The 24397-nt window shown below is 34.9% G+C and overlaps 1 protein-coding gene across 1 annotated transcript; it reads left to right on the plus strand.

Annotated features, from left to right (window-relative positions):
• The first annotated feature begins 666 nt into the window (after nt 1–666).
• On the plus strand, nt 667–2749 carry LOC145166069 (14-3-3 protein 9-like). The gene is made up of 6 exons (XM_079084996.1): nt 667–840; nt 1476–1785; nt 1890–2087; nt 2163–2311; nt 2409–2467; nt 2536–2749. The coding sequence occupies exons 1-6, from the start codon at nt 771–773 to the stop codon at nt 2536–2538; spliced, it is 789 nt and encodes a 262-aa protein (XP_078941122.1). The 5' UTR covers nt 667–770; the 3' UTR covers nt 2539–2749.
• Nucleotides 2750–24397: the final 21648 nt, after the last annotated feature.

Genomic DNA, 24397 nt, shown 5'->3' on the forward strand with positions numbered 1-24397 from the left:
GAAAGTTGTAGTAGACTCAAAAAATGAACACGTTGATAAAGATCCTTAAAATCTGATATCGTATGAAGAAGTTACGATGTTCAAAATACAAGACTTATACAACCAAGCAGTCGAGATCGCATTGGACATAAGCATCAACAATCACAAGCACCTCATCAATGATTGTCTCACGTAAGATGTCGTGAAAAAAACCTAAAGAAATCATTCATAAGTACTGAATGGGTACAAAAAAAGGACTTATTTTGAAACAAAAAAAACGTTAAGGACTAAATATGTACAAAAATATTAAGGACTAAATATGTACAAAATGAAAAATATATTACCCTATCAAGTCATATTTCTCGGCTAACCTGGAGTAACAGGTCATAAGGACTTAATGTGTACAGGTTAACAAGTTTAAGGGGTAAATATGGACGAAAAAAAAAACTCAGTGACCAAATATTTACAAATCGAATAATATGTTACCCTTTTAAGTCATTGTCCCGTAAACAAATCATTGATCCTTGAAACAACTAGGACCATGGTAGACTTGTTCCCCCAAATTTTAGAAATGGTACAACTTGTGAATAATAAATTTCCATAGACGCGGCCATCACGACGTCTCTTTCCTCTGCCCTGACGAATTGTTGTCTCGTCTCGACCAAAAAGCGAGAGGATCTTTCCCCCCCCCCCCCCCCCCCCCTCTCTCTCTCTCTCTCTCTCTCTCTCAAACAGCAAAGTAAACCTTGAATCCTTATACCATATTCATCAAATCTCATAGATCGATCTCCATGGCTACTTCAGAACGCGAGATCTTTGTCTACACTGCTAAGCTCGCCGAGCAAGCTGAACGCTATGATGGTCAGTCAAAATTCTTCTTCGTCGATCTTTCCATTTTTATTTCGATTTCACTACGCATCGTACTTGGAGTAAGGGTTATCCGATTTGTGTTCGCGTTTCATGTGATTTTGCTTTTTTCAGTTTTATAATTTTGTCATATCAGCATCCAGTTGCTGAAATGGAATTTATTAAGAAAGAGACGACTCAAAACTGATCTCATTCTTTCTTCTTGCTACTCCTTTGTATAATTTAGTTGATTAGTACATACGACTTGCAACAAGTAATAGTTTTAAACTGGATGCTTACTTCCGGATCGGAATTGAACAATTCGGATTTTATAAACTTCCGATTCCTAACTTGATTATCCATTGCACATATCGACTTTTTTTCAAATTTCTAAGGACCTAGAAATTTTAGAACATTTTTGCGGCGTTAATTTGATTTTGAACTTGATAGATTAGCTTTCTAATGAGATCCTAATCTAACTAGTTGTGCTTCTTTTTTTCTAGATCACCATTTGTTTTTTCAGATTTGTTCCATTGCAAGCCGCTAATCAGATTAACTGTTGATTTTCCTTCGATTCACTTAGGTTTCTAGTTTCTACTTTAGTGCTTTTGTTGATTCTAATTTTTCTCCTTACGATTTAATGTTGACAGAGATGGTAGAAGCAATGACGAAAGTTGCAAAGCTAGGAGTGGAACTGACTGTGGAAGAAAGGAATCTGCTCTCAGTTGGGTACAAAAATGTAATCGGGGCTAGGAGAGCTTCATGGAGGATTCTCTCATCAATAGAACAGAAAGAGGAATCAAGAGGTAATGATCAGAATGCAAAACGTATCAAGGAGTATCGACATAAAGTGGAATCAGAACTCAACACCATTTGCAATGACATCATGAATGTGATTGATGATCATCTCATTCCTTCATGTGGCGAGTCTGGTGAATCACATGTATTCTATTACAAGATGTAAGTTCAAAACTCACATAATTTTCTACTTTCTTCAACCCATTTCAAGATTTTGCATTCATTGCATTTGGGAATTTGGGAATTCCATTCCATTGTTGTTGCAGGAAAGGGGATTACTATCGATATATGGCAGAATTTAAGTCTGGAAATGACAAGAAAGATGTTGCTGATCTTTCAATGAAAGCATATGAGGCAGCTACCACTACTGCAGAAGCTGAATTGCCACCTACACATCCTATTCGATTGGGACTGGCTTTAAACTTCTCAGTCTTCTATTATGAAATCATGAATTCAGCTGAAAGGTTTGGTTTTAACTTTTAACTTTTAACTTTTAATCATCAAATCAAGCTGATTTTTCATTTGTGATTGTTTAACAGGGCATGTCACTTAGCCAAACAGGCTTTTGATGAAGCAATTTCAGAGCTTGATACTTTGAATGAGGAATCATACAAAGATAGTACTTTGATTATGCAGCTTCTAAGGGACAATCTCACCTTGTGGACATCTGATATTTCAGAGGAAGGAGGTAAGTTTATTTTATGTGTTTTTTTGTTTTTTTTTTTAAATGACTTATAATTATCATTTTAGTTTTTTTTGACTCTTTTAAGTTTTTGATGTTGCAGAAGATTTACACAAACACGATGGTGGTGGTAAAACTGGTGGTGAGATTGAGAATGCGGAGGTTGGTGATTCATTTTAATTTTAGTTTTTTGACTAAGTTTTAATTTAATTTTTAAATTTTAATTTCAGTGAAGGGAGTGGCGAATAGAGAAAAAATTGGTGTTGATTATGGAGTTGGAAGTTGTTGGTGATGGATTGTGTGTTGGTATGGTTGTGTGATGATATTATTATTATTATTATTAGAGTTTGTAGAGAGGATTAGGTGGTTTTATCTTTTCAATGACTACCCATTTTCCAACTCAATTGTGTGCATCATTTTAATTTATTTTTAATGTTTGATGTCTTTGTTTTTCTTGTTTGTTGGGGTGATTATAAAGGGCGTGATTGGAGTTTGTTTGATTTGGAATCTGGCCAATGGGGAAAAGGTCACAAAATATTGTAATCCCATTTGGTAAGAAAAAAAGAAAAAGGTATGGCATAGATAGTCTTACCTTTTCTATGTGTAGAAGTGTTTTGGCATATACGACCAAAGGCTATTTTCGCAGGGCTTGACTGAGAAATGATTTAGTGGAAGATGATCTAACAAAAACTGATTTTGTGGAAAAGAAAACAACAAATCAATTAGGTATTTTTATCTCTCTCGTTCCCAAATATTTTATATATAAACGCTAGTACAGCCACCAGTGGAACATATTGAATATGTTTCTCCACAAAATTATAATTATGTTGGTGCTAATAATATTGGTACACAAGACGATACTAGGTACTTACTGTTTTTTATGATATCATTTTAGTTCCTTACGACGAGCCAATGGAATTGTTTAGGGTTATCTTTGGTATGGCTAATGTATCGTGATTTCCATTCCTGGTTTCTGCACCAACCCCATCACACAAATACACAATCAAAAGTCATACAGAAATGATAGAAAACCTACAAACCTTTAAAAGCAAAGAAAAATAATATCTTCAAATATCCTTATAAAACTTAAAAACTCACGTATATACCTAAATATTTAATTTAATTATATCTAGTTGTGACACCTATGTATTACATGAATTTATTTTAAAAAAAATAAATAAAAATGAAGATCTAACAATTTAAAAAATTTAAATTTATAAGAAAAAAAAAAGTAAAATATTAATTATTAAAATTGAAATGCTTATTTATCTTTTAAATTTAAACTAATAATTTAAATAAATACAACTAAAATAATTGTATTCAATTTAGAAATTTAGAAATTATAAAGAAAGTTGCATTAATGAATTTGATATACATTTATTATTACATTTAAGTATTATATAAATTTAATAAAGTGGAAAAAAAAACCCCCCACAAAATGACACATGAATATAATTTAATCTAAATTTACCACAAAATGACATGTGACATAATGCATAAGAGGATGACAAATGACAAAGTTATTTTCATTTATTAGGGAGGATTAATGTATTTTTTTAAAACTATCTTTAAATTGATTTTTTATTATTAGAAACTAATTAACTTGTAATATTGCAATATTACCTTTCTACCAAAAGTCCTAAACATATCGATAAAAATTTAGATGTAGTTGATCGATAATAGAGTTAAGGTCTTAATCATAATTTATTTTTTTAATATCTTTAAATTTATTTTTTATTATTTAAAACTAATTAGCTTGTAACATTGCAATATTACTCGTCTCTCAAAATTCCCAAAAATATGGATAGAAATTTGGATATAGTCGATTGATAATAGAGTTAGGGTCGATATCTCTTCATGAGTGCGCCCAATAATATCGACCGATTGAACAAAGTTTCGTTACTAAATTCAAAATTCGACATCACTATCAACATTGATAGCTACTGATCGATATTAGTGTTATGGTCGATTGAACTAACATGTTTTGAGCTGTAAATCCCAATTGCATAACCACCATACTTATTTCATAACAAAAATGTTTAGAGAAGAACAATCGCAAGTCTCCTGAATCGGTTGTAGCAAATGTCATGAATAATGTCATGGATAGCCATATAGTGAATAACCAAATAAGTATTTTAATACTTTAGTTATAATCTAATTTAAAGATAATGTTTTTAATGTTTAAATAGATTAATTATGACTAAATTAAATGTTTGAGTATATATGTGAGTTTAAGATTTCATAAGGATATACATGTAATTTGAAATTTTACGAGTATATAGACGTAATTATAAAAATTCACAATGATATAAATGAAATTCTACCAAAGACATATACCATAATATCTTTTGAATCCCAAGAAAAATTGAATTTGTATTTCATCCAAATTCAAGACAATTCAAAGTATTTTACATCTACTAACCATAAATCCTAACCATTATTAGTGTATGTCACCTACTTCATGTTAGACTCGACCAAAACATAATGGGTAGGCTTGTAACTATTATTAGTATATGTCACCTACTTCATATTAGACTTGACCAAAACATAATGGGTAGGCCTTGAAACTTTTAATAGACCTTTTAATAATTTTTTTTTAAATAACTATTATCGTTATAAAATAACTTTTTTTCCCGATAGTTATTAGTATTACTCCGTATTGCACAATAATATTATTTACTTACCTACAATTATTAACCGGTTATTAAATAAAAACAAAGATTCTTTTTTTTTTTATATATAAATCGTAAACCGGTTTTATACAATTTACTTATTTATCTTTATTTTTATAATTTATAAAATCTTTTAATTATTTTGAAGTTTTGTTTGAATACATTATTTTTTTTCTTGACGTTTTGTTCAAATAAACTTTGTAATGATTTTTTGACATTTTATCATTTACATTCTTTTTGAAATTTTGTTTGAATGAAATTTTTAATGTTTTTTTTTTTTGCCATTTTATTCTTTACATTACTTTTGACGTTTTGTTCGAATAATTTTTTATTTTTTAACGTTTTGGTCAAATATATTTTTAATGTTTTTTAACGCTTTGTTCGTCTTTGTATTCATGACCACTATAATCGTAATTGAAATTTAATTTATTTTTGTGACATGAAGTTTTTTGCGTTTTGATTTTTCTTGATATTTTGTTCGAATAAATTTTTTAATGTTTTTCTTTACGTTTTATTTGTTTACATTATTCTTGACGTTTTGTTAGAATAATTTTTTTATATTTTAACACTTTGTTTGAATATATTTTTAATGTTTTTTTAACGTTTCGTTTTGAAAAAAACTAGTTTTTAATTGGATATATATGTTTATTTTTTTAGAACTATATATTTTTGTGCATCCGTATAACTCAAAATGAATAAAATATAATCATTAAATAATGTATTAAAAAACAAACACAAATAATAAGATTATGTTAAATAATTAAAATAAAAAAAGAATAAATTACATGAATCTATCTTTTGTGCAGTTGCAAAAAAAACACAAAAACACATAATAGCTCGCTAGTACACATTCTTTTTAAAAAACACTCATCCAAATTTATAATCTCTTTACATCTACTTCTCCAACCTTGCTTTTAGTGCATCAAAACACACACACACACACACACATATATATATATATATATATATATATATATATATATATATATATATATATATATATATGTGTGTGTGTGTGTGTGTTTTGATGCACTAAAAGCAAGGTTGGAGAAGTAGATATATATATATATATATATATATATATATATATATATATATAAATGATTTTCCCATTTGTCATAAAGTTAACAGACAACTTGACTGCTGACCCTGGATTAGACCTTCTTATCTCTTCACCATAAGACCACAACTTTGCATAATTTTCCACTATGGCACCTTCAACAAGAGACACTGCATGTTACTTGTATTTCCTACACTATCTCATACTAACCTCTATGCCAAATTTAGTTTTTTCTTCCTCTTTTTGCATCCTAACATTGAGTTTCTCATTCTCAAGAACTTACCTGGTGAAACGACTACCAATCCATCTATTAGTAACAATTGAACCTAACTTAAAATTCTTGGTGTAACATTCTGTTTCGGGTCGTCCGTGATTTAAGGTTCGTGGTCCGCAACCTGAGCATGTGGAAGCCTCGGGGCAACGACGAGTTACTAGAAGCGTAGGGCTTCTTGTCGCCTTTCCATGGATATGAGGTTCATGGGAACGGAATGATAACGAGGAAGTTAAGATAGTTTGAAGTCTTGGCGAGATAAGTCCCTTAATTGAGAAAAATGGCAGCTGAGTACGCTGGGCGTACATGTGTGTACGCTTAGCGTACTCATCAGCGTGAAAATGAAGCGGAGGCACCTAGTACGTTGGGCGTACCAGAGGGTACGCTGGGCGTACTAGGCACAGAAGGAAAACCCTAATTGGGGGGAGTGTCTCTATATAAAGAATGAGATGGCCTCATTCCTGGCCACCATCCTCAGTCAATAAACCCTCTCAAACCCTAATCCTCGTTCTTGAGCTTGTGAGTGGCCATTGTGAGCTTTTAAGTGTTCTTGTGGGATTATTAGAGTGAAGAAGGATCATGGAAGAGAATGGAGTTGGAGTCCAGGCTTTGGATCTGAGCTTTTCTGTGGTTGGAGCATCATTTGAAGGTATAAAGCTCAAAGCTTTCCCATTCTTTTGTTTTGTGCATGATATGGTCCATTTTAGGGTTTTTGGTCCCAAAGCTTGAGGCTGTATGAGTTGTTGCACTCCAGAGCTTAATATCTGTCCTTTTAAGTGTTTCTAGTGGAGAGGATCCATAAAAATGAGGTCTTGAACGTGAGAATCAGCCCATGCATGTGATATGAGCATCTTGAGTTAAGAGAGTAAGAGTTTTGTGTGTTTGTGACCTTATCAGCCATGTAAAGGCTTAAAGTCACTGACTTTATGGAGTAAGAGCTATTAGGGAGTCCAGATCTGAGAAATGAGCTAAGGTCTTAACGGATTAAGACCAAGAGAATGGACTAAGCAAAGTTGGGCGTACGCCCAGCGTAATTCCAGTACGCCCCGCGTACTGGGTTGGTGTCTCCGATCAGATTCGTGCATGCTAGTGTACGCTGAGCGTACCAAGGGAGGTACGCCCCGCGTAACCCTACTGTGAGCTTTTGGGCTGAATTTGTTAATGGGCCTTAAGGGTTGGGTCTGGAGGATTGGGCTTGTGTATTAGAGACTTTGAGCAGAGAATTATTATATTGTGCTTTGGGCCCTTGAGTTGGGTTTGCCATTTATATTGAGAATTGGGCCTTGGGAGAGCCCATCTATTATTGGGCTTTGGTGGGCCCAATGGGTTTTAGGTCATTGATGGGCTGGTTAGTGGACTACCTTTATACCTAATAAGTGAGAGTTTTGGACTTAGTTCCTAATTGGGATAATTGTGGGTTTGGCACAGAGTTAGTGGTCGGTGCGTAGGAGCAGCGTCTATAGGAGTTGTTCGTCATCCGAGGTGAGTCTTCTCACTATACTTTACCTAGAGTGGTAATTATGTGTGAACAGAGGGTTTTATGTGTTTGCCTGAGTTATGCATTTTATGTGTGATATGTGATGTGTAATATATTATGTGATATTTAGACCGGACCGGAGGGTCCAACGAACTGTGATACATTATGACCGGGCCGGAGGGTCCAACGAACTATGAGACCGGAAGGTCCTCACTTAGACCGGACCGGAGGGTCCAACGAGTAGTGAGACCAGAGGGTCCTCACCCAGACCGGACCAGAGGGTCCAACAAGCCATGGGACTGGAGGGTTCCACTGAGACACATCGGACCGGAGGGTCCTACCGGGTTATAGCCTCGAGTGGCTAATATGTGTATGTGGTATTTTGGGGAACTCACTAAGCTTCGTGCTTACCGTGTTATGTGATATGTGTTTCAGGTTTTTCTCAGGATCGCGGAAAGGCGTCGGCTTGATTGTACACACCAGAGGAAGAGTTATGTTTTGAGGATCCTGGAGTCTTAAATAAACATTTAAGGAGTTGTGATTTGTGAATTAAATAAATGAGATTTTTTGCGAAATGTGTTATGAGAATTATGTGATTTAAATGAAAATTTTGTTTGAAAATTTACGGTGTTACACTTGGCCCAACTATGTTCATTTATAAGGGACTTGATTTGGAATGAGTGCTCCTCATTCATCCATGAAGCCCAGAGCCAAAATGTACACCATCACAACACTTAACCAATAACCTTTTACTATTATTTTTTTTCATAATACAATACTTATTAGCTACAACATAATTACAAAGTATAACTTTCAGTTGTTTAGGGTTTGTAAACCTCATACCTAGAATTGGAAACTGCTTCTTCCAAGGTATGTCTTTATTGAACATTGGTTTTCCTTTTACAAATGGGACATTGTCATCTTCATCATATTTTGGGTTTTTCAACTTATGTGGCATCCTCATTTCCATTTGGCTAACTTACTCCTTCATAGGTTACTCCTTCCATGTTGCTCTGTTGTGGACTCATGAACTCAGTTAGGTCAATATCATATTTCACTTCCATTGACATGTTTGACATAACAGAACAATTGTCCTTGATTTCATTTTCTTTAGTTACGTGCAGAGTAGTACCAAAATGGTCCGTGTAAACAAGCAGTTGTACTCCTCATCGATAAACAATGTCTATAAACTCTTGATATTGAAGTTCATTAGAAATCAAGGTTAAAACTTATGGGATTTCTAAATCTGGTTGACAATAATAAAGCTTCTCACACTTCTATTATATGAATCGTTCAAGAAAACCAACAAATTCAGTATAAGACATATCAGCAAAATCGATATTCTCAAACACATGATGAATACCATCAGAGTAGCAAAAAGGTTTGTTGATGAACACGCCTTTGAAAAGAACTTTGATTGAGATGAAAATTGACATCGACACTCGACAGGAACTTTGGTGGGTGCTAAGGGCTTTTCGTGAATGAGAATGAGGGGAGTGAAGAATGAGAACGAAATAGGATTATTCAAAACAATTCAAATAAAAGCTAATACATGTGCCCATTTCATTAAATGACATGACACTGACATTTCTCTCGCGGCACGTATATTACCCTTCAAACCGGTATCAGGTCACATAAGGGTATTTAAAATGGTCACATAAGGGTATTTTAAAACGGTCAAATGTGAGTTCATTCCCTTAATGTATAAAAAAAGTTGGGTGACCTTTTAACACAAACATGTGAAGTTCGATGGGCTAATATGACATATTTCCTACTTAAAAACTCCTAAAGTTGGGCCTTGGTTTGAGGGAAAAGTTTGATAGAAAACGAACGAGAAAAGTAAGGAAAAATGATCAAAAATTCAGACTATGTACAAACTTTCAAGAGGGGGGTGTTGCACCCAGCCGTACTGCGCCTGGTGACGTGGTGGCCTTTCCTTTTTCCGCGTGTCTCTTTGTGTAGTCACTACAAGAAAAATGCGATTTTGCTAGGGAAGGTCACTATGGAATGTATTTTCGTTGTTAATCTGCAATGGATCGTGCTATGGAATGTCGTTCCATAGAAATGTTGCTACCACATTGTCTACGGATTTTATTTCTGGTAGCGAGAATGAGACTTGCTAGGGAAAATGCTACTGACTCCATATCCGTTGATATTATGCTACCAATATTTCTATGGAACAAAAGTTCGTAGCAATTTTCCAACGACATTTGTTACGAAATCACTTTTCGTTGTACTCAAGGTTATCAATAGTGTTAGACCTTATCGTATCTTAGTTTATCTTTATATCTAGATTAATTTGAATTCATTGTGATAAGAACAATATGTGATATATATTCTCGATTAATGAATGAATGAAGGCAAGTTGAAACCATTTATTTCATGGTATCAGAGCGGGCTTAAAAACCTAAAACCATGTCTGGCGGCGGAGCAAATCCTCCACCCATGTTGCAAAAATCGAATCTAATTCCCCCTTCTATCTTGGTCCTCAAGATAGACCAGGAGATTTTATCACTCCAACGAAATTACGTGGAGACAATTATGAAGATTGGGCTGGTGATATTCAGACGGCGCTAGAGGCAAGGCGCAAGTTCGGCTTCCTAGACGGATCGATCACAGCACCGGTACCCACCTGTACTCAATCCGACTGGCAGACTATCAACGCAATGTTGATTTCCTGGATAATGAACACTATTGATCCTGAGGTAAAGTGTTATTTGTCAAAATACAGAGATGCAAAGAAACTTTGGGATACTCTAAAATCCCGATTTGCTGTAGTTAATGGCCCTAGAATACAACAGTTAAAATCATCTATCGCCAAATGTGACCAGTCTAAAACCATGCCTGTGTCGGAATACTTTGGCAAACTTACTGCCTTGTGGAAGAACTTCACAGACATGAGCCGCTTATTACTTGTACATGTTGTGAGGAGTGTACAGCAGGTAGTAGACACGAAAACAGAAGAGACACCGACATGCTGCATAAATTTATCATGGGCCTACACTCAGATTATTTCTCTACTCTCCGATCAAGCATATTGTCACAAGACCCTCTTCCCTCGTTAGATAAAGCGTTTCAATTAGTTGTACAAGACGAAATGGTACGGACTGCTCAGGGAACTGTTGAAGAGAAACCACCAGAAGTTCTTGGTTTTTCAATTCAGGCTAACATGAATAAAGGTAGAGGTAGGGGGAGACAAACCTGATAAATCTCATCTTCTTTGTAGCCACTGTAAGAAGACGAGTCATGAGTCTTCAAGTTGTTTTGAATTGGTGGGATATCCTGAATGATGGGAAGACAGAAGTAAAAATGATGGAGGAGGACGTGGAGGTAGATCAGGGGGACGAGGAAGAAGTAATATTCGTGCAAACTTGTTGTCTGTAGGTCACAACTCTCATTCCACAGTGACTGGTCAAGCCGGTGGAGGCAACAATAATACAAGTCCTCTTCTCTTCACAGCTGAACAGTGGAAAGCACTTACAGGTCTTATAAGTACTTCAAAAATACCTGATGAGCGCTTAAATGGTAAGTTCCAAAAACGACTTTGGATAATTGATTCAGGGGCTACACATCATGTAACAGGTGATGCGACTTGATTAACAAATATTCGCAAAATACCAGGATGTCTTGTGGGTTTACCTAATGACAAAAAGGTTATAGCAACCCATGAGGGAAGTGTTCACTTATCAGACAAAATTAAACTTAAATGTGTTCTTTTGGTTCCCAAACTAAATTGCAACTTGATCTCAGTTTCACAGTTAAATGATGATATGAAATGTATTGCTCAGTTTGACTCTTATATGTGTGCTATACAGGACCGGTCGAGGAGGCTGATTGGAACAGGAGTTAGACGGGACGAATTGTACTACTTTGGCAAGGGAGACTCTATTTTACATATTTCAACAAACGGGGCTACTTCAACCTTGGAACTCTGGCATAAACGAATGGGGCATCCTTCTGAGAAAGTGGTGAAATCTCTTCCTACAGTTAGTAATCTTAGGGGTAGTTTGAATAAAGTCTGTGATGTGTGTTTTCGGGCTAAACAGTCTAGAGACAAGTTTCCTTTAAGTTTTAATAAAGCAAGTAGAATCTTTGAAAAAGTTCATTGTGATTTGTGAGGGCCTTATAAACATGCTTCAAGTTGTGGTGCGCGTTATTTTTTAACCATAGTAGATTATTATTCTAGATCTGTTTGGGTTTATTTGTTGATTGACAAAACCGAAGTTTTTCAAATGTTACGTCATTTATAGCTATGATCGATAGACAATTTTCTCAAAAGATTCAAATGGTTCAAAGTGACAATGGTACTGAGTTTAATTGTCTCTTTGATTATTTTGCTACCCATGGTATTTTATTTCAAACATCTTGCGTGGGAACCCCACAACAAAATGGTAGAGTCGAACGGAAACATAAACATATTTTGAACGTTGCTCGTGCTCTTATGTTTCAAGCCAACTTACCCATACGTTTTTGGGAAGAAAGTATTCTTACAGTTGCTCATCTTATAAACCGTACTCCTTCTCCTTTATTACAAAATCAATCTCCTTTTACACTTTTATTTGGCACTTTGCCTTCATATGTCATGACAAAAACCTTTGGGTGCTTATGTTTTGCTCACAATCAAAAGGCCAAGGGTGACAAATTTGCTTCTCGCAATCGAAAATGTATTTTTTTAGGTTACCCATTTGGCAAGAAAGGGTGGAAACTTTATGATTTAGACACCGGGGATTTCTTTGTTTCTCGTGATGTTAAGTTTTTCGAAGACATTTTCCCTTACACAGATATGGATCCCAACCATAAGAGTGACACTCCTACTATCCAAGAAATTCCCTCTTATTTTGATGAAGAGGTTGAAAACCCGCCTTCCACACCGATAGCAGCTCTACAACCTGATCCAATCTCCCTCGGGTCATCTCACGGCTCACCTACGGGTTCAACCCCTGATTTCGATTCGGACAACATCACACCTGAGATGGGTCGAGGTCAACGTCTCAAGTTTCCTTCAGTTCTGCTTATAGACTTTATTCTCAACCCGTCTACTACTCACAATCCGTCTCCCGTCAACCCATCTCCATCGGCTTCCTCAGGTACTCCTTACCCCCTAGCACATTATATTAACTGTGATCGTTTTTCTTCTAGTCATCAACACTATATAGCAGCTGTAGTCTCGGGTCAAGAACCCAAATCCTTTAAAGAAGCAATGACAGATGAACGTTGGAAGGCTTCTATGCAAGAAGAAATACGTGCTCTTGAAGACAATGGCACCTGGACCTTGACTTCTCTTCTGTCTGGTAAACGCGCTCTTGGAAGTCAATGGGTGTACAAGATTAAATATAAATCGAATGGAGATGTTGAGCTTTTCAAATCACGATTAGTTGTCTTTGGAAATCATCAAAAAGTCGAGGTCGATTACAATGAAACTTTTTCCCCAGTAGCCAAGATGACAACTGTTCTTGTTTTCTTGGCTGTTGCAGCTTCTAAAAATTGGGAACTTCATCAGATGGATGTCCACAATGCTTTTCTGCATGGCGATTTAACAGAAGAAGTATACATGCGTCTTCCTCCCGGCTTCAAAAGCTCCAATCCAAACTTGGTGTGTCGGCTCCGTAATTCTCTTTATGGCTTAAAACAAGCTCCAAGGTGTTGGTTTGCGAAGCTCGTCACAGCCCTCAAGAGATACGGTTTTAAACAATCTTATTCTGATTATTCTTTGTTCACTTACACTCGGGGACAGGTACAAGTGAATGTTATGGTATATGTTGATGATCTAATCATATCGGGAAATAATTCCAATGTTATTTGCGCCGTCAAGAGGTATCTCAACACGTGTTTCAAAATGAAAGACCTTGGCACCTTGAAATACTTTCTGGGTATAGAGGTTGCTCGGAGTCCTACGGGTATTTTCCTATGTCAACGCAAGTATACGTTGGATATTGTTACTGAAACAGGTATTTTTGAAACCATTTATTTCAAATAGCGATGACGAGGAAATAGCGACAACCCACCTATACGCTACGTAGCGATAGCGATGAAATAGCGACAACTATTTCATGTTTTGTGATTTCTTATAAAATTAAACACTATATTTACTTGCACCTATGCAGCAATCAAAAATAACATAGAACTAACAAGTACCAGTTCTATTAAGCTAACATTAAGTTCCAAAAGATGTTTACCACAAAAGATTGGTTAGTTTTAGACTCTAAAGTCTAAAATTAAGTTCTAATACCACAAAAGAATGGTTATTTTTAGACTCTAAAGTCTAAAACTATGTTTCAATACCACAAATCGATTTTGGTGAGGTGTGTTATTGTCGCTACTGTCGCAGAAGTGAGAAATAACCCGCCAAAAAGGATTTTGGTGATTTTGGCACCGATCGTACAATCTTAGTCGATTAGAGGGGAAGACACGAAATTGACTGCACGATTGCCCGCCTAAACCTATTCCGAGCTTAATTGCTACGTTTCTTACCGATTTATAAAAAAAAATTGTCGGACATCGCTACACACGCTATTGCCTCGCTACAGGCATCGTAGCAACCCATCACAGCTACGCTACGCTATTCGCTATAGCGAGTGTAGTGATCGCTATTAACAACCTTGGTTGTACTGCTGCTATGGAATTAATTATCGTGGTTACTATGCAATGGACTTTGTGACGGAAACCAATTTCATAGTTGATTTGCTATGGAAGTACCATTCGTAGGTATTGGCTAGGGAATTCTGCTATGGAAATTGATTTCGTTTGCTTGTTTTGCTATGGAACAATAAGCCAAGCTAATTTGTGACAACATTTGTTACGAAATTATATTCCATAGCAACATTGATAAGGAGTAGATCAATTTCATAGATATTTACCTACGAAATTATGCTACGGAATTTTATTTTCGTTGCTTGATTGCTATGGAAAAAAAGCCTAAGTTGTTAGGAATTTTATTTAATGAGAAATTAAATGTAAATTATACGTCGAATTACGTTGTCCGTTAATGATTATATTTCATAATCATTACTTTAAGGCAATTGACCACGATTAGTATTTTTCAATTTTTTTGAAAACTTTTCTCCAGATGAATGAAATTGAAATTGTAAAATAAAGACATTTAGATTTTTAATCAATTAAACCAATAATACAAAATTTGATGTTCATAATTAAATTAGAAAAAAAAAAAAAAAAAAACCTATTAGTTGAAATATGAGTCGTATTTTATAAGCACCACTTTGTTTAAATTGCTGTGATCCTTCTTTTCAATGCTTCTAATTCACAATTTCAAAAAAACTGTTAATATTAACACCATTTAAGAAAAAATTAATTGTACAAATTTGATTGAATTGAGTGATTAATGAAGAAAAAAATATTTAGAAATGTTATCAGATTTCATAATAGGTGTAATAGATGACCAACAGAAAGGTCCCTTGGATAAGCTTCAAGACCAATATTTATGAAAACTCCAAGGAAACTTCAATAATCTATAGGTGGAACTAATCCTTTTTAGGTCGAAGCATCAATCCTCTATAGGTGGAACTAATCAAAGGAATCTTTAATCCCCTTCTTGTCTAACGTAGTTATCAATATGATCACTTTCGATTTCCATGAGCATATGTTGACCAAAAATTTCATCATGAGTTGAAAAAATCATTGGTTGCCGGCATAGACACCGCCCAAAACAAATCCTGAAGATGCTTCAAGACAAAGGCCAAACAATTATCAATGACTCTACTTCACATATCATCTGATAAACAATGCAAAAGAAAGATTTTGATGGGTACAAAAACTCATAGGCCTTTTAACGAAAACACACAAATTCTAATTGATTCATGTGTTTTGTTTCAAATCACCTGTTACAACATTATGTATGTTTTTCATTGAAGAGTTTTATCAAACACTTGGTGTTCATAAAAAACAGAGACCACATATTAAACAATCAAACTCATATTAAAAACTCCTGAAACATGTTATAATATATAAAACTATTTAATGGTTTCCACTAGTAGAAAATTAGAAATCATCGTTAAATACGCACAAAATCAGAAAGCAAGTAAAGCAACTACCCTATTTTGGTTATGCAATTGAGAACACGAGCAAGTAGAAGTCGGAAGTTTGAGTTGTAAAGTAGAGAACCATATGTTCGTGTTTCACTTCACAGCTCCTCTTTTTCATCTTCATTGTCCCCCATCTTCAACAATCTGGGCTAAGGAGTAGCATATCTTCTTCAAAAAAAAATTGCATTTCTCGGACAAACTTGAGGGGTAGCACGGGCTACCCCTGGCTATTAATTGGTTCCGCCCCTGAATCGGCTACAACTGTAACTCTGTTAACTCCTCGTTTCCACATCCCCTTTTCACCATTTTAATTTCCCGTCTCCCATGTTCTTCGATTTCGAACTGCAGCGATGATTTAAGAAGCGTGTGAAAGTTGTTATCGATTCATAGAGATGTGTTTATCTTTTGAGGAGGACCGAAAATAGATTAAAGAAGGAGCGGGAAAAGAAAATGAAAATAAAAATGGTGTATATGCTGAAGGAAATCTTTTTAATTTTTATGAAGAGGGAATGGGGGGGAATACTTTTTATGAAGAGGGAACATATGGAGGGATCTCAATTTATAAATTTGTTTGAAATTAAAAAGGACACGCATGTTATCATTTGAATATATTTATATTTAATATATAATCGAGTTTTGGGGAGTGTGTATTTATATTTTATATATGTAAATGAAATGATAATTCATAAAACTTTGATATTTAATTTGGAGGGAAAAGAATTGCGAAATATTTTGAAGCTCCGCTAATGAAAAAATTCGAACTGTGCTAATTACCGCTAAATATTTAGTAATTCAAATTTATTAAAGTAGTTTCAGATTGATAGATAGGGTATATACATCTAACGTCAAAAAATAACATACACTAACGAAGTGTTCATAGTATAATTTTAATTTAAAATTATAAACAAGGATTAAACATTAATAAACTATATATCTTTATGATATTATGTTTAAACCAAAATTTATATATAAAAGACGTATGGGTAGTTGCCTTTGGTGTCATGGTATCACCCATGGATGACATATGGGTCATTGGTCAACATGGTAGTTGCTTATGGTGTCCATGGATGACATATGGGCCATTGGTAAACATGGTAGTTGTTTATGGTGTCATGGTATCACCCATGGATGACATATGGGTCATTGGTCAACATGGTAGTTGCTTATGGTGTCATGGTATCACCCATGGATGACATATGGGTCATTGGTCAACATGGTAGATGTTTATGGTGTCCATGGATGACATATGGATCATTGGTCAATATGATAGTTGCTTATGGTGTCATGGTATCACCCATGGATGACATATGGGTCATTGGTAAACATGGTAGTTGCTTATGGTGTCCATGGATGACATATGGGTCATTGGTCAACATGGTAGTTGCTTATGGTGTCCATGGATGACATATGGGTCACTGGTCAACATGGTAGTTGCTTATGGTGACATGGTATTAGGCCTGGCAATCGTGTTGTGTTCGGGTTGGCGTGTCGCGGGTTGGCGGGTCAAAATATTTCAAACCAAACACGACCCATTTAAATATACAGGTCACGGGTTGGCGGGTTTGGAACATAAACTCATATATGACCCGCCAACCCATTTATTTATACGGGTTCATAGGTTGGCGGGTTCGTGGGTCAGATTCCATAAATAAAATTGACAATTAAATATGAATAAATTCTTGATGGTTGATGCAAACATATCCGAATTTTAGACACTTAAGTCTTAAACATCCAAATGAAGATTTCAAACATTCATAGAAACATGTTCAAACTAAACATTAATACAAACATAGATATTTCAAGTGCTAAAGTGATTTATTATATAATACTTATTATATATTAATACTTGATACATAAATACATTTAAAAATAAAATATTTTTTTTTTATTAAAAATATAAACGGGTTGGCGGGTCAACCCGTTTATTTTTTGAGAAACCCATATATGACCCGTTTAATAAACGGGTTGGCGTGTTGGCGGGTTAGCGGGTTGAAAAACTAAACCCAAACCCATTTATTTCGTGTCGTGTCGCGGGTCGTGTCGAGAATTGCCAGCCCTACATGGTATGTCACAACTGGCATTTTAGCTAGGAAATTCTATTCATGTGTAACCATTCATCTATTGTAAAACATATACTCTTAGTAAATCTCACACAATGCTCATTTAGATTCACCATTCATGTTCATCAAAGAGTCTGAAGCCCTAAGATCCATGGTTTAAGTCCATATTGGACTAGGAGTTCCTTATTAGGCCTAATGGACCAATAAGTATCCAATTCAACTTTATTGGACTTATAAGCCCTAGTTGGATCCTAATTGGACCCAATTCATAAATCTAAAAAAATTTGGACCATTTGGGTCTAGAATGATTCATTATAACCCTAATGGGCCTTATTGGGCCATAACTAATCCAATTAACCTTAGTGAGCCATAAGCCCATTCTTTTATTCTAATTGGGCCGTGAATGCTTCCAAGAGCCCAATGGGCCGAAAATTTTTACGTTTATGATCCTAATATCCTAGCTAAAGTTAATGGGCCCAATCTACTCCACCTTTTCTTCTTGCCCCAAAAATCTCGGCCCATGTATAAACAAAAAAAAAGAGAAAAGAAGAGAAATAAAGGGGGTTGACTTGGAGATGTCACATCCATATTGCCCAACATGTATCAAGGTGAAGACTTCCCATACATCCATGCTTGTCACCTCATCTCTCTCTCTCCCCTCTCTTCTTCTACTCGGCCGAACACAACACACACACACACATTTCACCAAATTCTCTCCATTTCTCTCAAGAATCATCCATCTTCTTCCTCCAAAATTCTCAAGATTTTGCTTAGTTTTCAAGAGGATTTTCATAAGATAATCATCATTCTTGGTAAGCCTTTACACATGCAAGTTTTATAACTCCATCTTCATGATAGATCACTCTTTTAAACAAAGTTTTTGGTGATCATACTCCTAGAAATCTTCTTAAGTTCGAGATCTACTCAAGGGAGTTGCTAGGGCCGAAAATCACTTCATCTTTTCCACTTCTTCTTCAAAAACCGAAACATCAAGAAAAAGGCGAGTTCATACCCCCTTGTTTTCGGTTTTTCATATGATTTTTGGGGGAGAATGCAAGTAAAAAGTGTAAATCTATGTGTTATATGCATGTTTTGTGTTACTCTTAGTTTATTTGGTAAAAATGTGTTAGATCTTAGTGAATCTCGAAATTTTAAGTATTATGTAGCAAAGATCTAAGAACCACAACACTATATACATCATATTATCAAGCCAAAAGTGAACACATGTTTAAGATGCAAAAGAATTCAACAAAAACCTTGTTAAAGGTCAAAATTGTCAAGAAAACAAAAGATAAGGGTAAAAAGTGAAAATTCTATTTTTAAAAGGGCCAAACAGGTCCTACATGTATAAAAAGGTATTTTTATGCTAAACATACTTTTAAAAGGGCCAAAAATGCAAATTAAGCTTATTGGGCCAAAACTTTTGGGCCTCACGGCCTTTGGGCCCAATTTGCGAAAAAATGAAGTTTTAAGGTTTAAAAATGTTATTTGGCCAAAGTTTGAGTCACAAATGTAAATAAACCAAATTTAGAGGTGAAAATATCATTTATTTTCAAATTTGACCAAAAATGTAAAGTTTTTCAAAAATTGGGCCGAAAGTGTAAACTTTTACAAACAAGGGGCTGAAAATGTATTTTTTCTGCGAAACATGGTTCTAAATGTGAAAATATAACATTTTGGGTTAAAACCGTAAGTTTCTAGACATTTGGGACAAAATTACAAATTTTTATAGATTATGGACTAAAGTGTCATTTTTTACAAAACTTTGAGCCTTAATTAAAAATTGGAGGATTATTGGCCAAAAATGTCATTTTTACATAAGCAAGCTTCTTATCATCCATCTAGTAAACCTTGAGCTAAAACAAACAACGGAACAAAACAAACGAACGAAATACGTCGATAACTATTAATTGGGCCTAATATTCACATTACTTGGCCATTGGGTCCTAAGGGCCCAATTAAGTGTGTATTGAGCCCAATGTTTTTCCATGACATGTTTATTGGGTTTTGTGGCCCATTTACATGCCTATTGGGCCTAATTTACCCTTTTAAATGTGATTGGGCCTTTGTGGCCAAATTTCATACTAATAGGGCTTGGAATGGAAATTTCATGTGTTAGAAAGTCGTAACGATACCCTTATGTAATCATTAAACTTCGTAAACTCATTCATGTGTCTTTCGAATACAAAAACATCTCACATATACGTACACATTAAACATAGTACAAAAAGAGGTTGAGAATCTAATGAGACTTGTCGGTTGGCACCATTGAGTGTACAATCGTAGCATGTAGTTATAATCAGAGTTTCCTTGTAGGAAAGCGGGAGTTTGTGTATAGATCTATACGGGATGACCCCCCACGCCTTAGATGTTCGCTACAGCTAGACTAGGCCAGTCTAGGGCGACAACATCCTTAGCAAGACCGACATTTGGAAAAATACCAAAACGGGCGACCTAGTCATTATCGTGCATGGTTATAACGGCTCATATAGGGATTCAATACCAAAAGTAAACTTTCGAATATAAACTCTTCGATTGTGTCAATACAAAACAAGTTATTTAACGATACAAGAATCTAGACATCGTTATAAAACAGAAAATATCAGATTTTCTGAGAGAAATTATTCATATACATTTATCATTTATTCACAATACAATGAAACTAAACTACTCTTTTATAAGCTATAACTATGAAATTCACACATGCATTTATACAGTATAAATGCATGTGTGAATTTCATAGTTATAGCTTATAAAATAGCAAAAACAGCAATAGCAACAGCAAAAAAAACAGCAATAATAACAGCAACAACAAAACAACAACAGAAATCAGCAATAGCACAAATTAGCAACAGCAGCAGCAACACATAACAACAAAAACAACATCGAAAAACAGCAACAGCAACCTGAAAATACAAATCAACAGTTGCAGGAAACAACCTGAAAATTGAAATACTTCATCAAAATACAACTCATACATAAACTTTTTAGCCCTTATTTAATGATAAGAAGAAAATGTCCATAGTATTAGTACCCAAGGGTAACAAAGTCTTTTGCCAATGCAACATAATCCTTATTTACTAGATGAAGACAAGCTTGAATTCACCCATCATGCCAAAATCTATGTTACAACATCAAGTGACATAAAAAAATATAACATAAAACGACAACCTTTTATTTATACCAATGGGGTAAATAAGTAATTTTGAAGTACCTAAATATGCTAGTTTCCCATCATATGTATGAAGTAGGTTTCCAGGGTGTGGATCAGCATGACAAAATCCATATTCTAGAAGTTGATTAAATGAGCAATACACTCTTATCTGCACTAATGAGTTCTTCTTTCTCTTTTGGTGACAATGTGTTATTTGCTACAATAGCATCCTTGTTCAGACTGACACTGGAAAGCAAAATGCATATATATGGATTATAGATGGAAAGTAATTATAAATATATAGAAGCCAATACTGACCTAAGGTACAATAGCATCCTTGTTCGGATTGACACGAGCAAATACCAACCCAAAAACAACAACAACAACTTCTACTCCATATACATTCTTCTCTTCAACTTTCTTTTAGTCCAATACTGACCTAAGGTACAATGAAACCAAATATATCTGTTTAAAAGGGAAAAATTCAAATAAAATTGAAGCATGTTTGACCATTGTTATGTAGAATATCACACTTTGAGATAATGCAAGGTTTATGCTCATTCTCTTTGTGATATTGCAAGTTTTTGGTATTGAAGTACATTAATACCAAATTCTTCTGTTTTAGAGTCATGGAGAAGAAGCTTAAAAAGAGATGAAAGAAGAATCTTACATGTCGGCCTGTGATGTAGGGCATCAATATTGCCAGAGGTCCAAAAGGAAGCAAGACATTGATCTTTTCTTTGAATAAGACAACATACACGCTGTGGATTCGTCAATTTCTGCATATGATATTTGACGGAGCAAAATAAGAGATCTTGAAGCAAAAAAGAACAGATCTTATTATGGTTGAAGTAAGACAAAATCCAAACTTAAATTGCGAAGGATGATGTGCAAATCAATAAGAGACGAAGTGGGTTGAATGCAAGATGGGTGATTCACAGATCATGGGAAGTAAGTAACCATAAATTAAGAATGAAAATCGAAAACCCTAAAAACGAATTAGGTCTAAGGTAATCAGTATAAGTTTTTTTCCCTATTTTTTTAAAACAAAAATAATAAAATATAAAAATTTAATATATAGTTATTTTTAGAAAAAGGCGGGTACCCGTCGGTACCGGTTCCGGTTAACCGCCGTTTCCGGGTACCCGGTATTGGAACCGGAACCGGCAGGTATCCAGCGGGTATCGGTTTTGTAAAAATGAGAATTGAAACCGAAACCGCTTAAGGCGGTTCCTAGACTTTAGGAACCGGAACCGAAACCGCCTAAGGCGGTTCTGGTTCCAAAACCGGCAGTTCCGAGGCGGTTTCGGTTTCGAAAGCAGGTACCCGCTTCCGCTGCTCATCCCTATTTATACTTGATTTTCACAACATTTTCAGATATTTTACAGAAAATATCGGATTTTCTGGGTTTTTATGAAAGATACAAAGACTTTTACTCAAACATACTTATGAACTCACCAACATTATATATGTTGACCGTTTTCAAAATAACTTGTATTCTTAGGTAATCGTTAAGCTGGAAGATATGCAAGTGTGTATGGTTTTGTATTATGTAACAACACTTATCGTATTTTTAACAATTTGAACTTATGTATTTTAACAATGTACTTGATGTAAACAATGGCAGTTGTATTATGTAATGTTGGTGATGATCGTGTTATGATTCATGTATATTCATTGTGATGATCATTCAATTGTTAGTCACACGAGCCCTTGACGTTTCCGCCGTCTGGTTCGGGGGTGTGACATGGTATCACCCATGGATGACATATGGGTCATTGGTCAACATGGTAGTTGCTTATGGTGTCCATGGATGACATATGGGTCATTGGTCAACATGGTAGTTGCTTATGGTGTCATTGTATCACCCATGGATGACATATGGGTCATTGGTCAACATGGTAGTTGCTTATGGTGTCATGGTATCACCCATGGATGACATATGGATCATTGGTCAACATGGTAGTTGCTTATGGTGTCCATGGATGACATATGGGTCACTGGTCAAGATGGTAGTTGTTTATGGTGTCATGGTATCACCCATGGATGACATATGGGTCATTGGTAAACATGGTAGTTGCTTATGGTGTTCATGGATGACATATGGGTCATTGGTCAACATGGTAGTTGCTTATGGTTTCATTGTATCACCCATGGATGACATATGGGTCATTGGTCAACATGGTAGTTGCTTATGGTGTCCATGGATGACATATGGGTCATTGGTCAGCATGGTAGTTGCTTATGGTTTACGACTTGTGACATATGACATATGGTTTACGGACGTAGGGTATAGGGATTATGGCTTATGGAATATGGAAATATGGCGCATGCTTTACGGATACAATCATTATGACATAAGTAAAAATCTCTAAGCCTTAAGCCTGAAGGATTAACCCTTAAAGCCATAAGTAATAAACCATAAGTCCTATATCATAAGGCTTAAGCCCTATATGACTATACCGTAAGGCATAAAGCTTAAGGCATAAGATATATGTCTTATGGTTTATGAGGTATGGATTAGGGCTTAAGGCTTATAACATTTAACTTATGAATTAGGGTTTATAAGTTAGGGCTTGAGGGTTATAGATTTGGGTCTAGGGGTTTGGATTATGGATTAGGGCTTATAACTTATGGCTTATGGATTAGGGCTTATAACTTATGGCTTATGAATTATGAACTAAGGCTTTGAATGTAGGGCCTTAGGTTTATGCCCTATAATTATATGGTTTAAGGTTTATTTCATATGGCTTAGGGCCTATTACATATAACTTATGGTATATGTCTTAGGGCTTATGGCTTATGACTTATGGATTATGACTTAGGCTTTAAGGCATATGACTTTTGGCTTATGGCTTATGGATTAAGGCTTATGGATTATGATTTATGGATTAGTGTGTAAGCTTTAAGGCTTGTACCTTCTAATGTATGACTTATAATGTATGCCTTATGGCGTACTACTTAAGGCTTAAAACTTATAGAGTGTGGTTTTAGGCGTACAATTTATGGATTATGGATTATGTTACTCACCACTAGATTGTTCTTTATTTTATGTCAAATAAATCTTAATATACCGGTATATGTTTTATTATGATCAAACATGTTCCACTTTGTACAACTATAAATAACAATAATATAATAATAATAAACAAATAAAAGTGTAATAAAATGTTTATAATTTATAAACTAAAAATATTTTTATTAAACAAAATTACAATAAACAAAATTTTAAAATTTTAAAATACAAAATACAAATATAAAGTTTTATTTTCATAAAAAAAATAATGTTAACAAAATTAAATTATGATATTAAAAAAAACTTATAAAATATTGGAATTTCATCTTCGTTTTCCCTCTCC

The sequence above is a fragment of the Lactuca virosa genome, chromosome 3 (assembly GCF_052849685.1).
Source record: "Lactuca virosa cultivar CGN04683 chromosome 3, Lactuca_virosa_CGN04683_v6, whole genome shotgun sequence".
NCBI classification, from domain to species: Eukaryota; Viridiplantae; Streptophyta; class Magnoliopsida; order Asterales; family Asteraceae; genus Lactuca; species Lactuca virosa.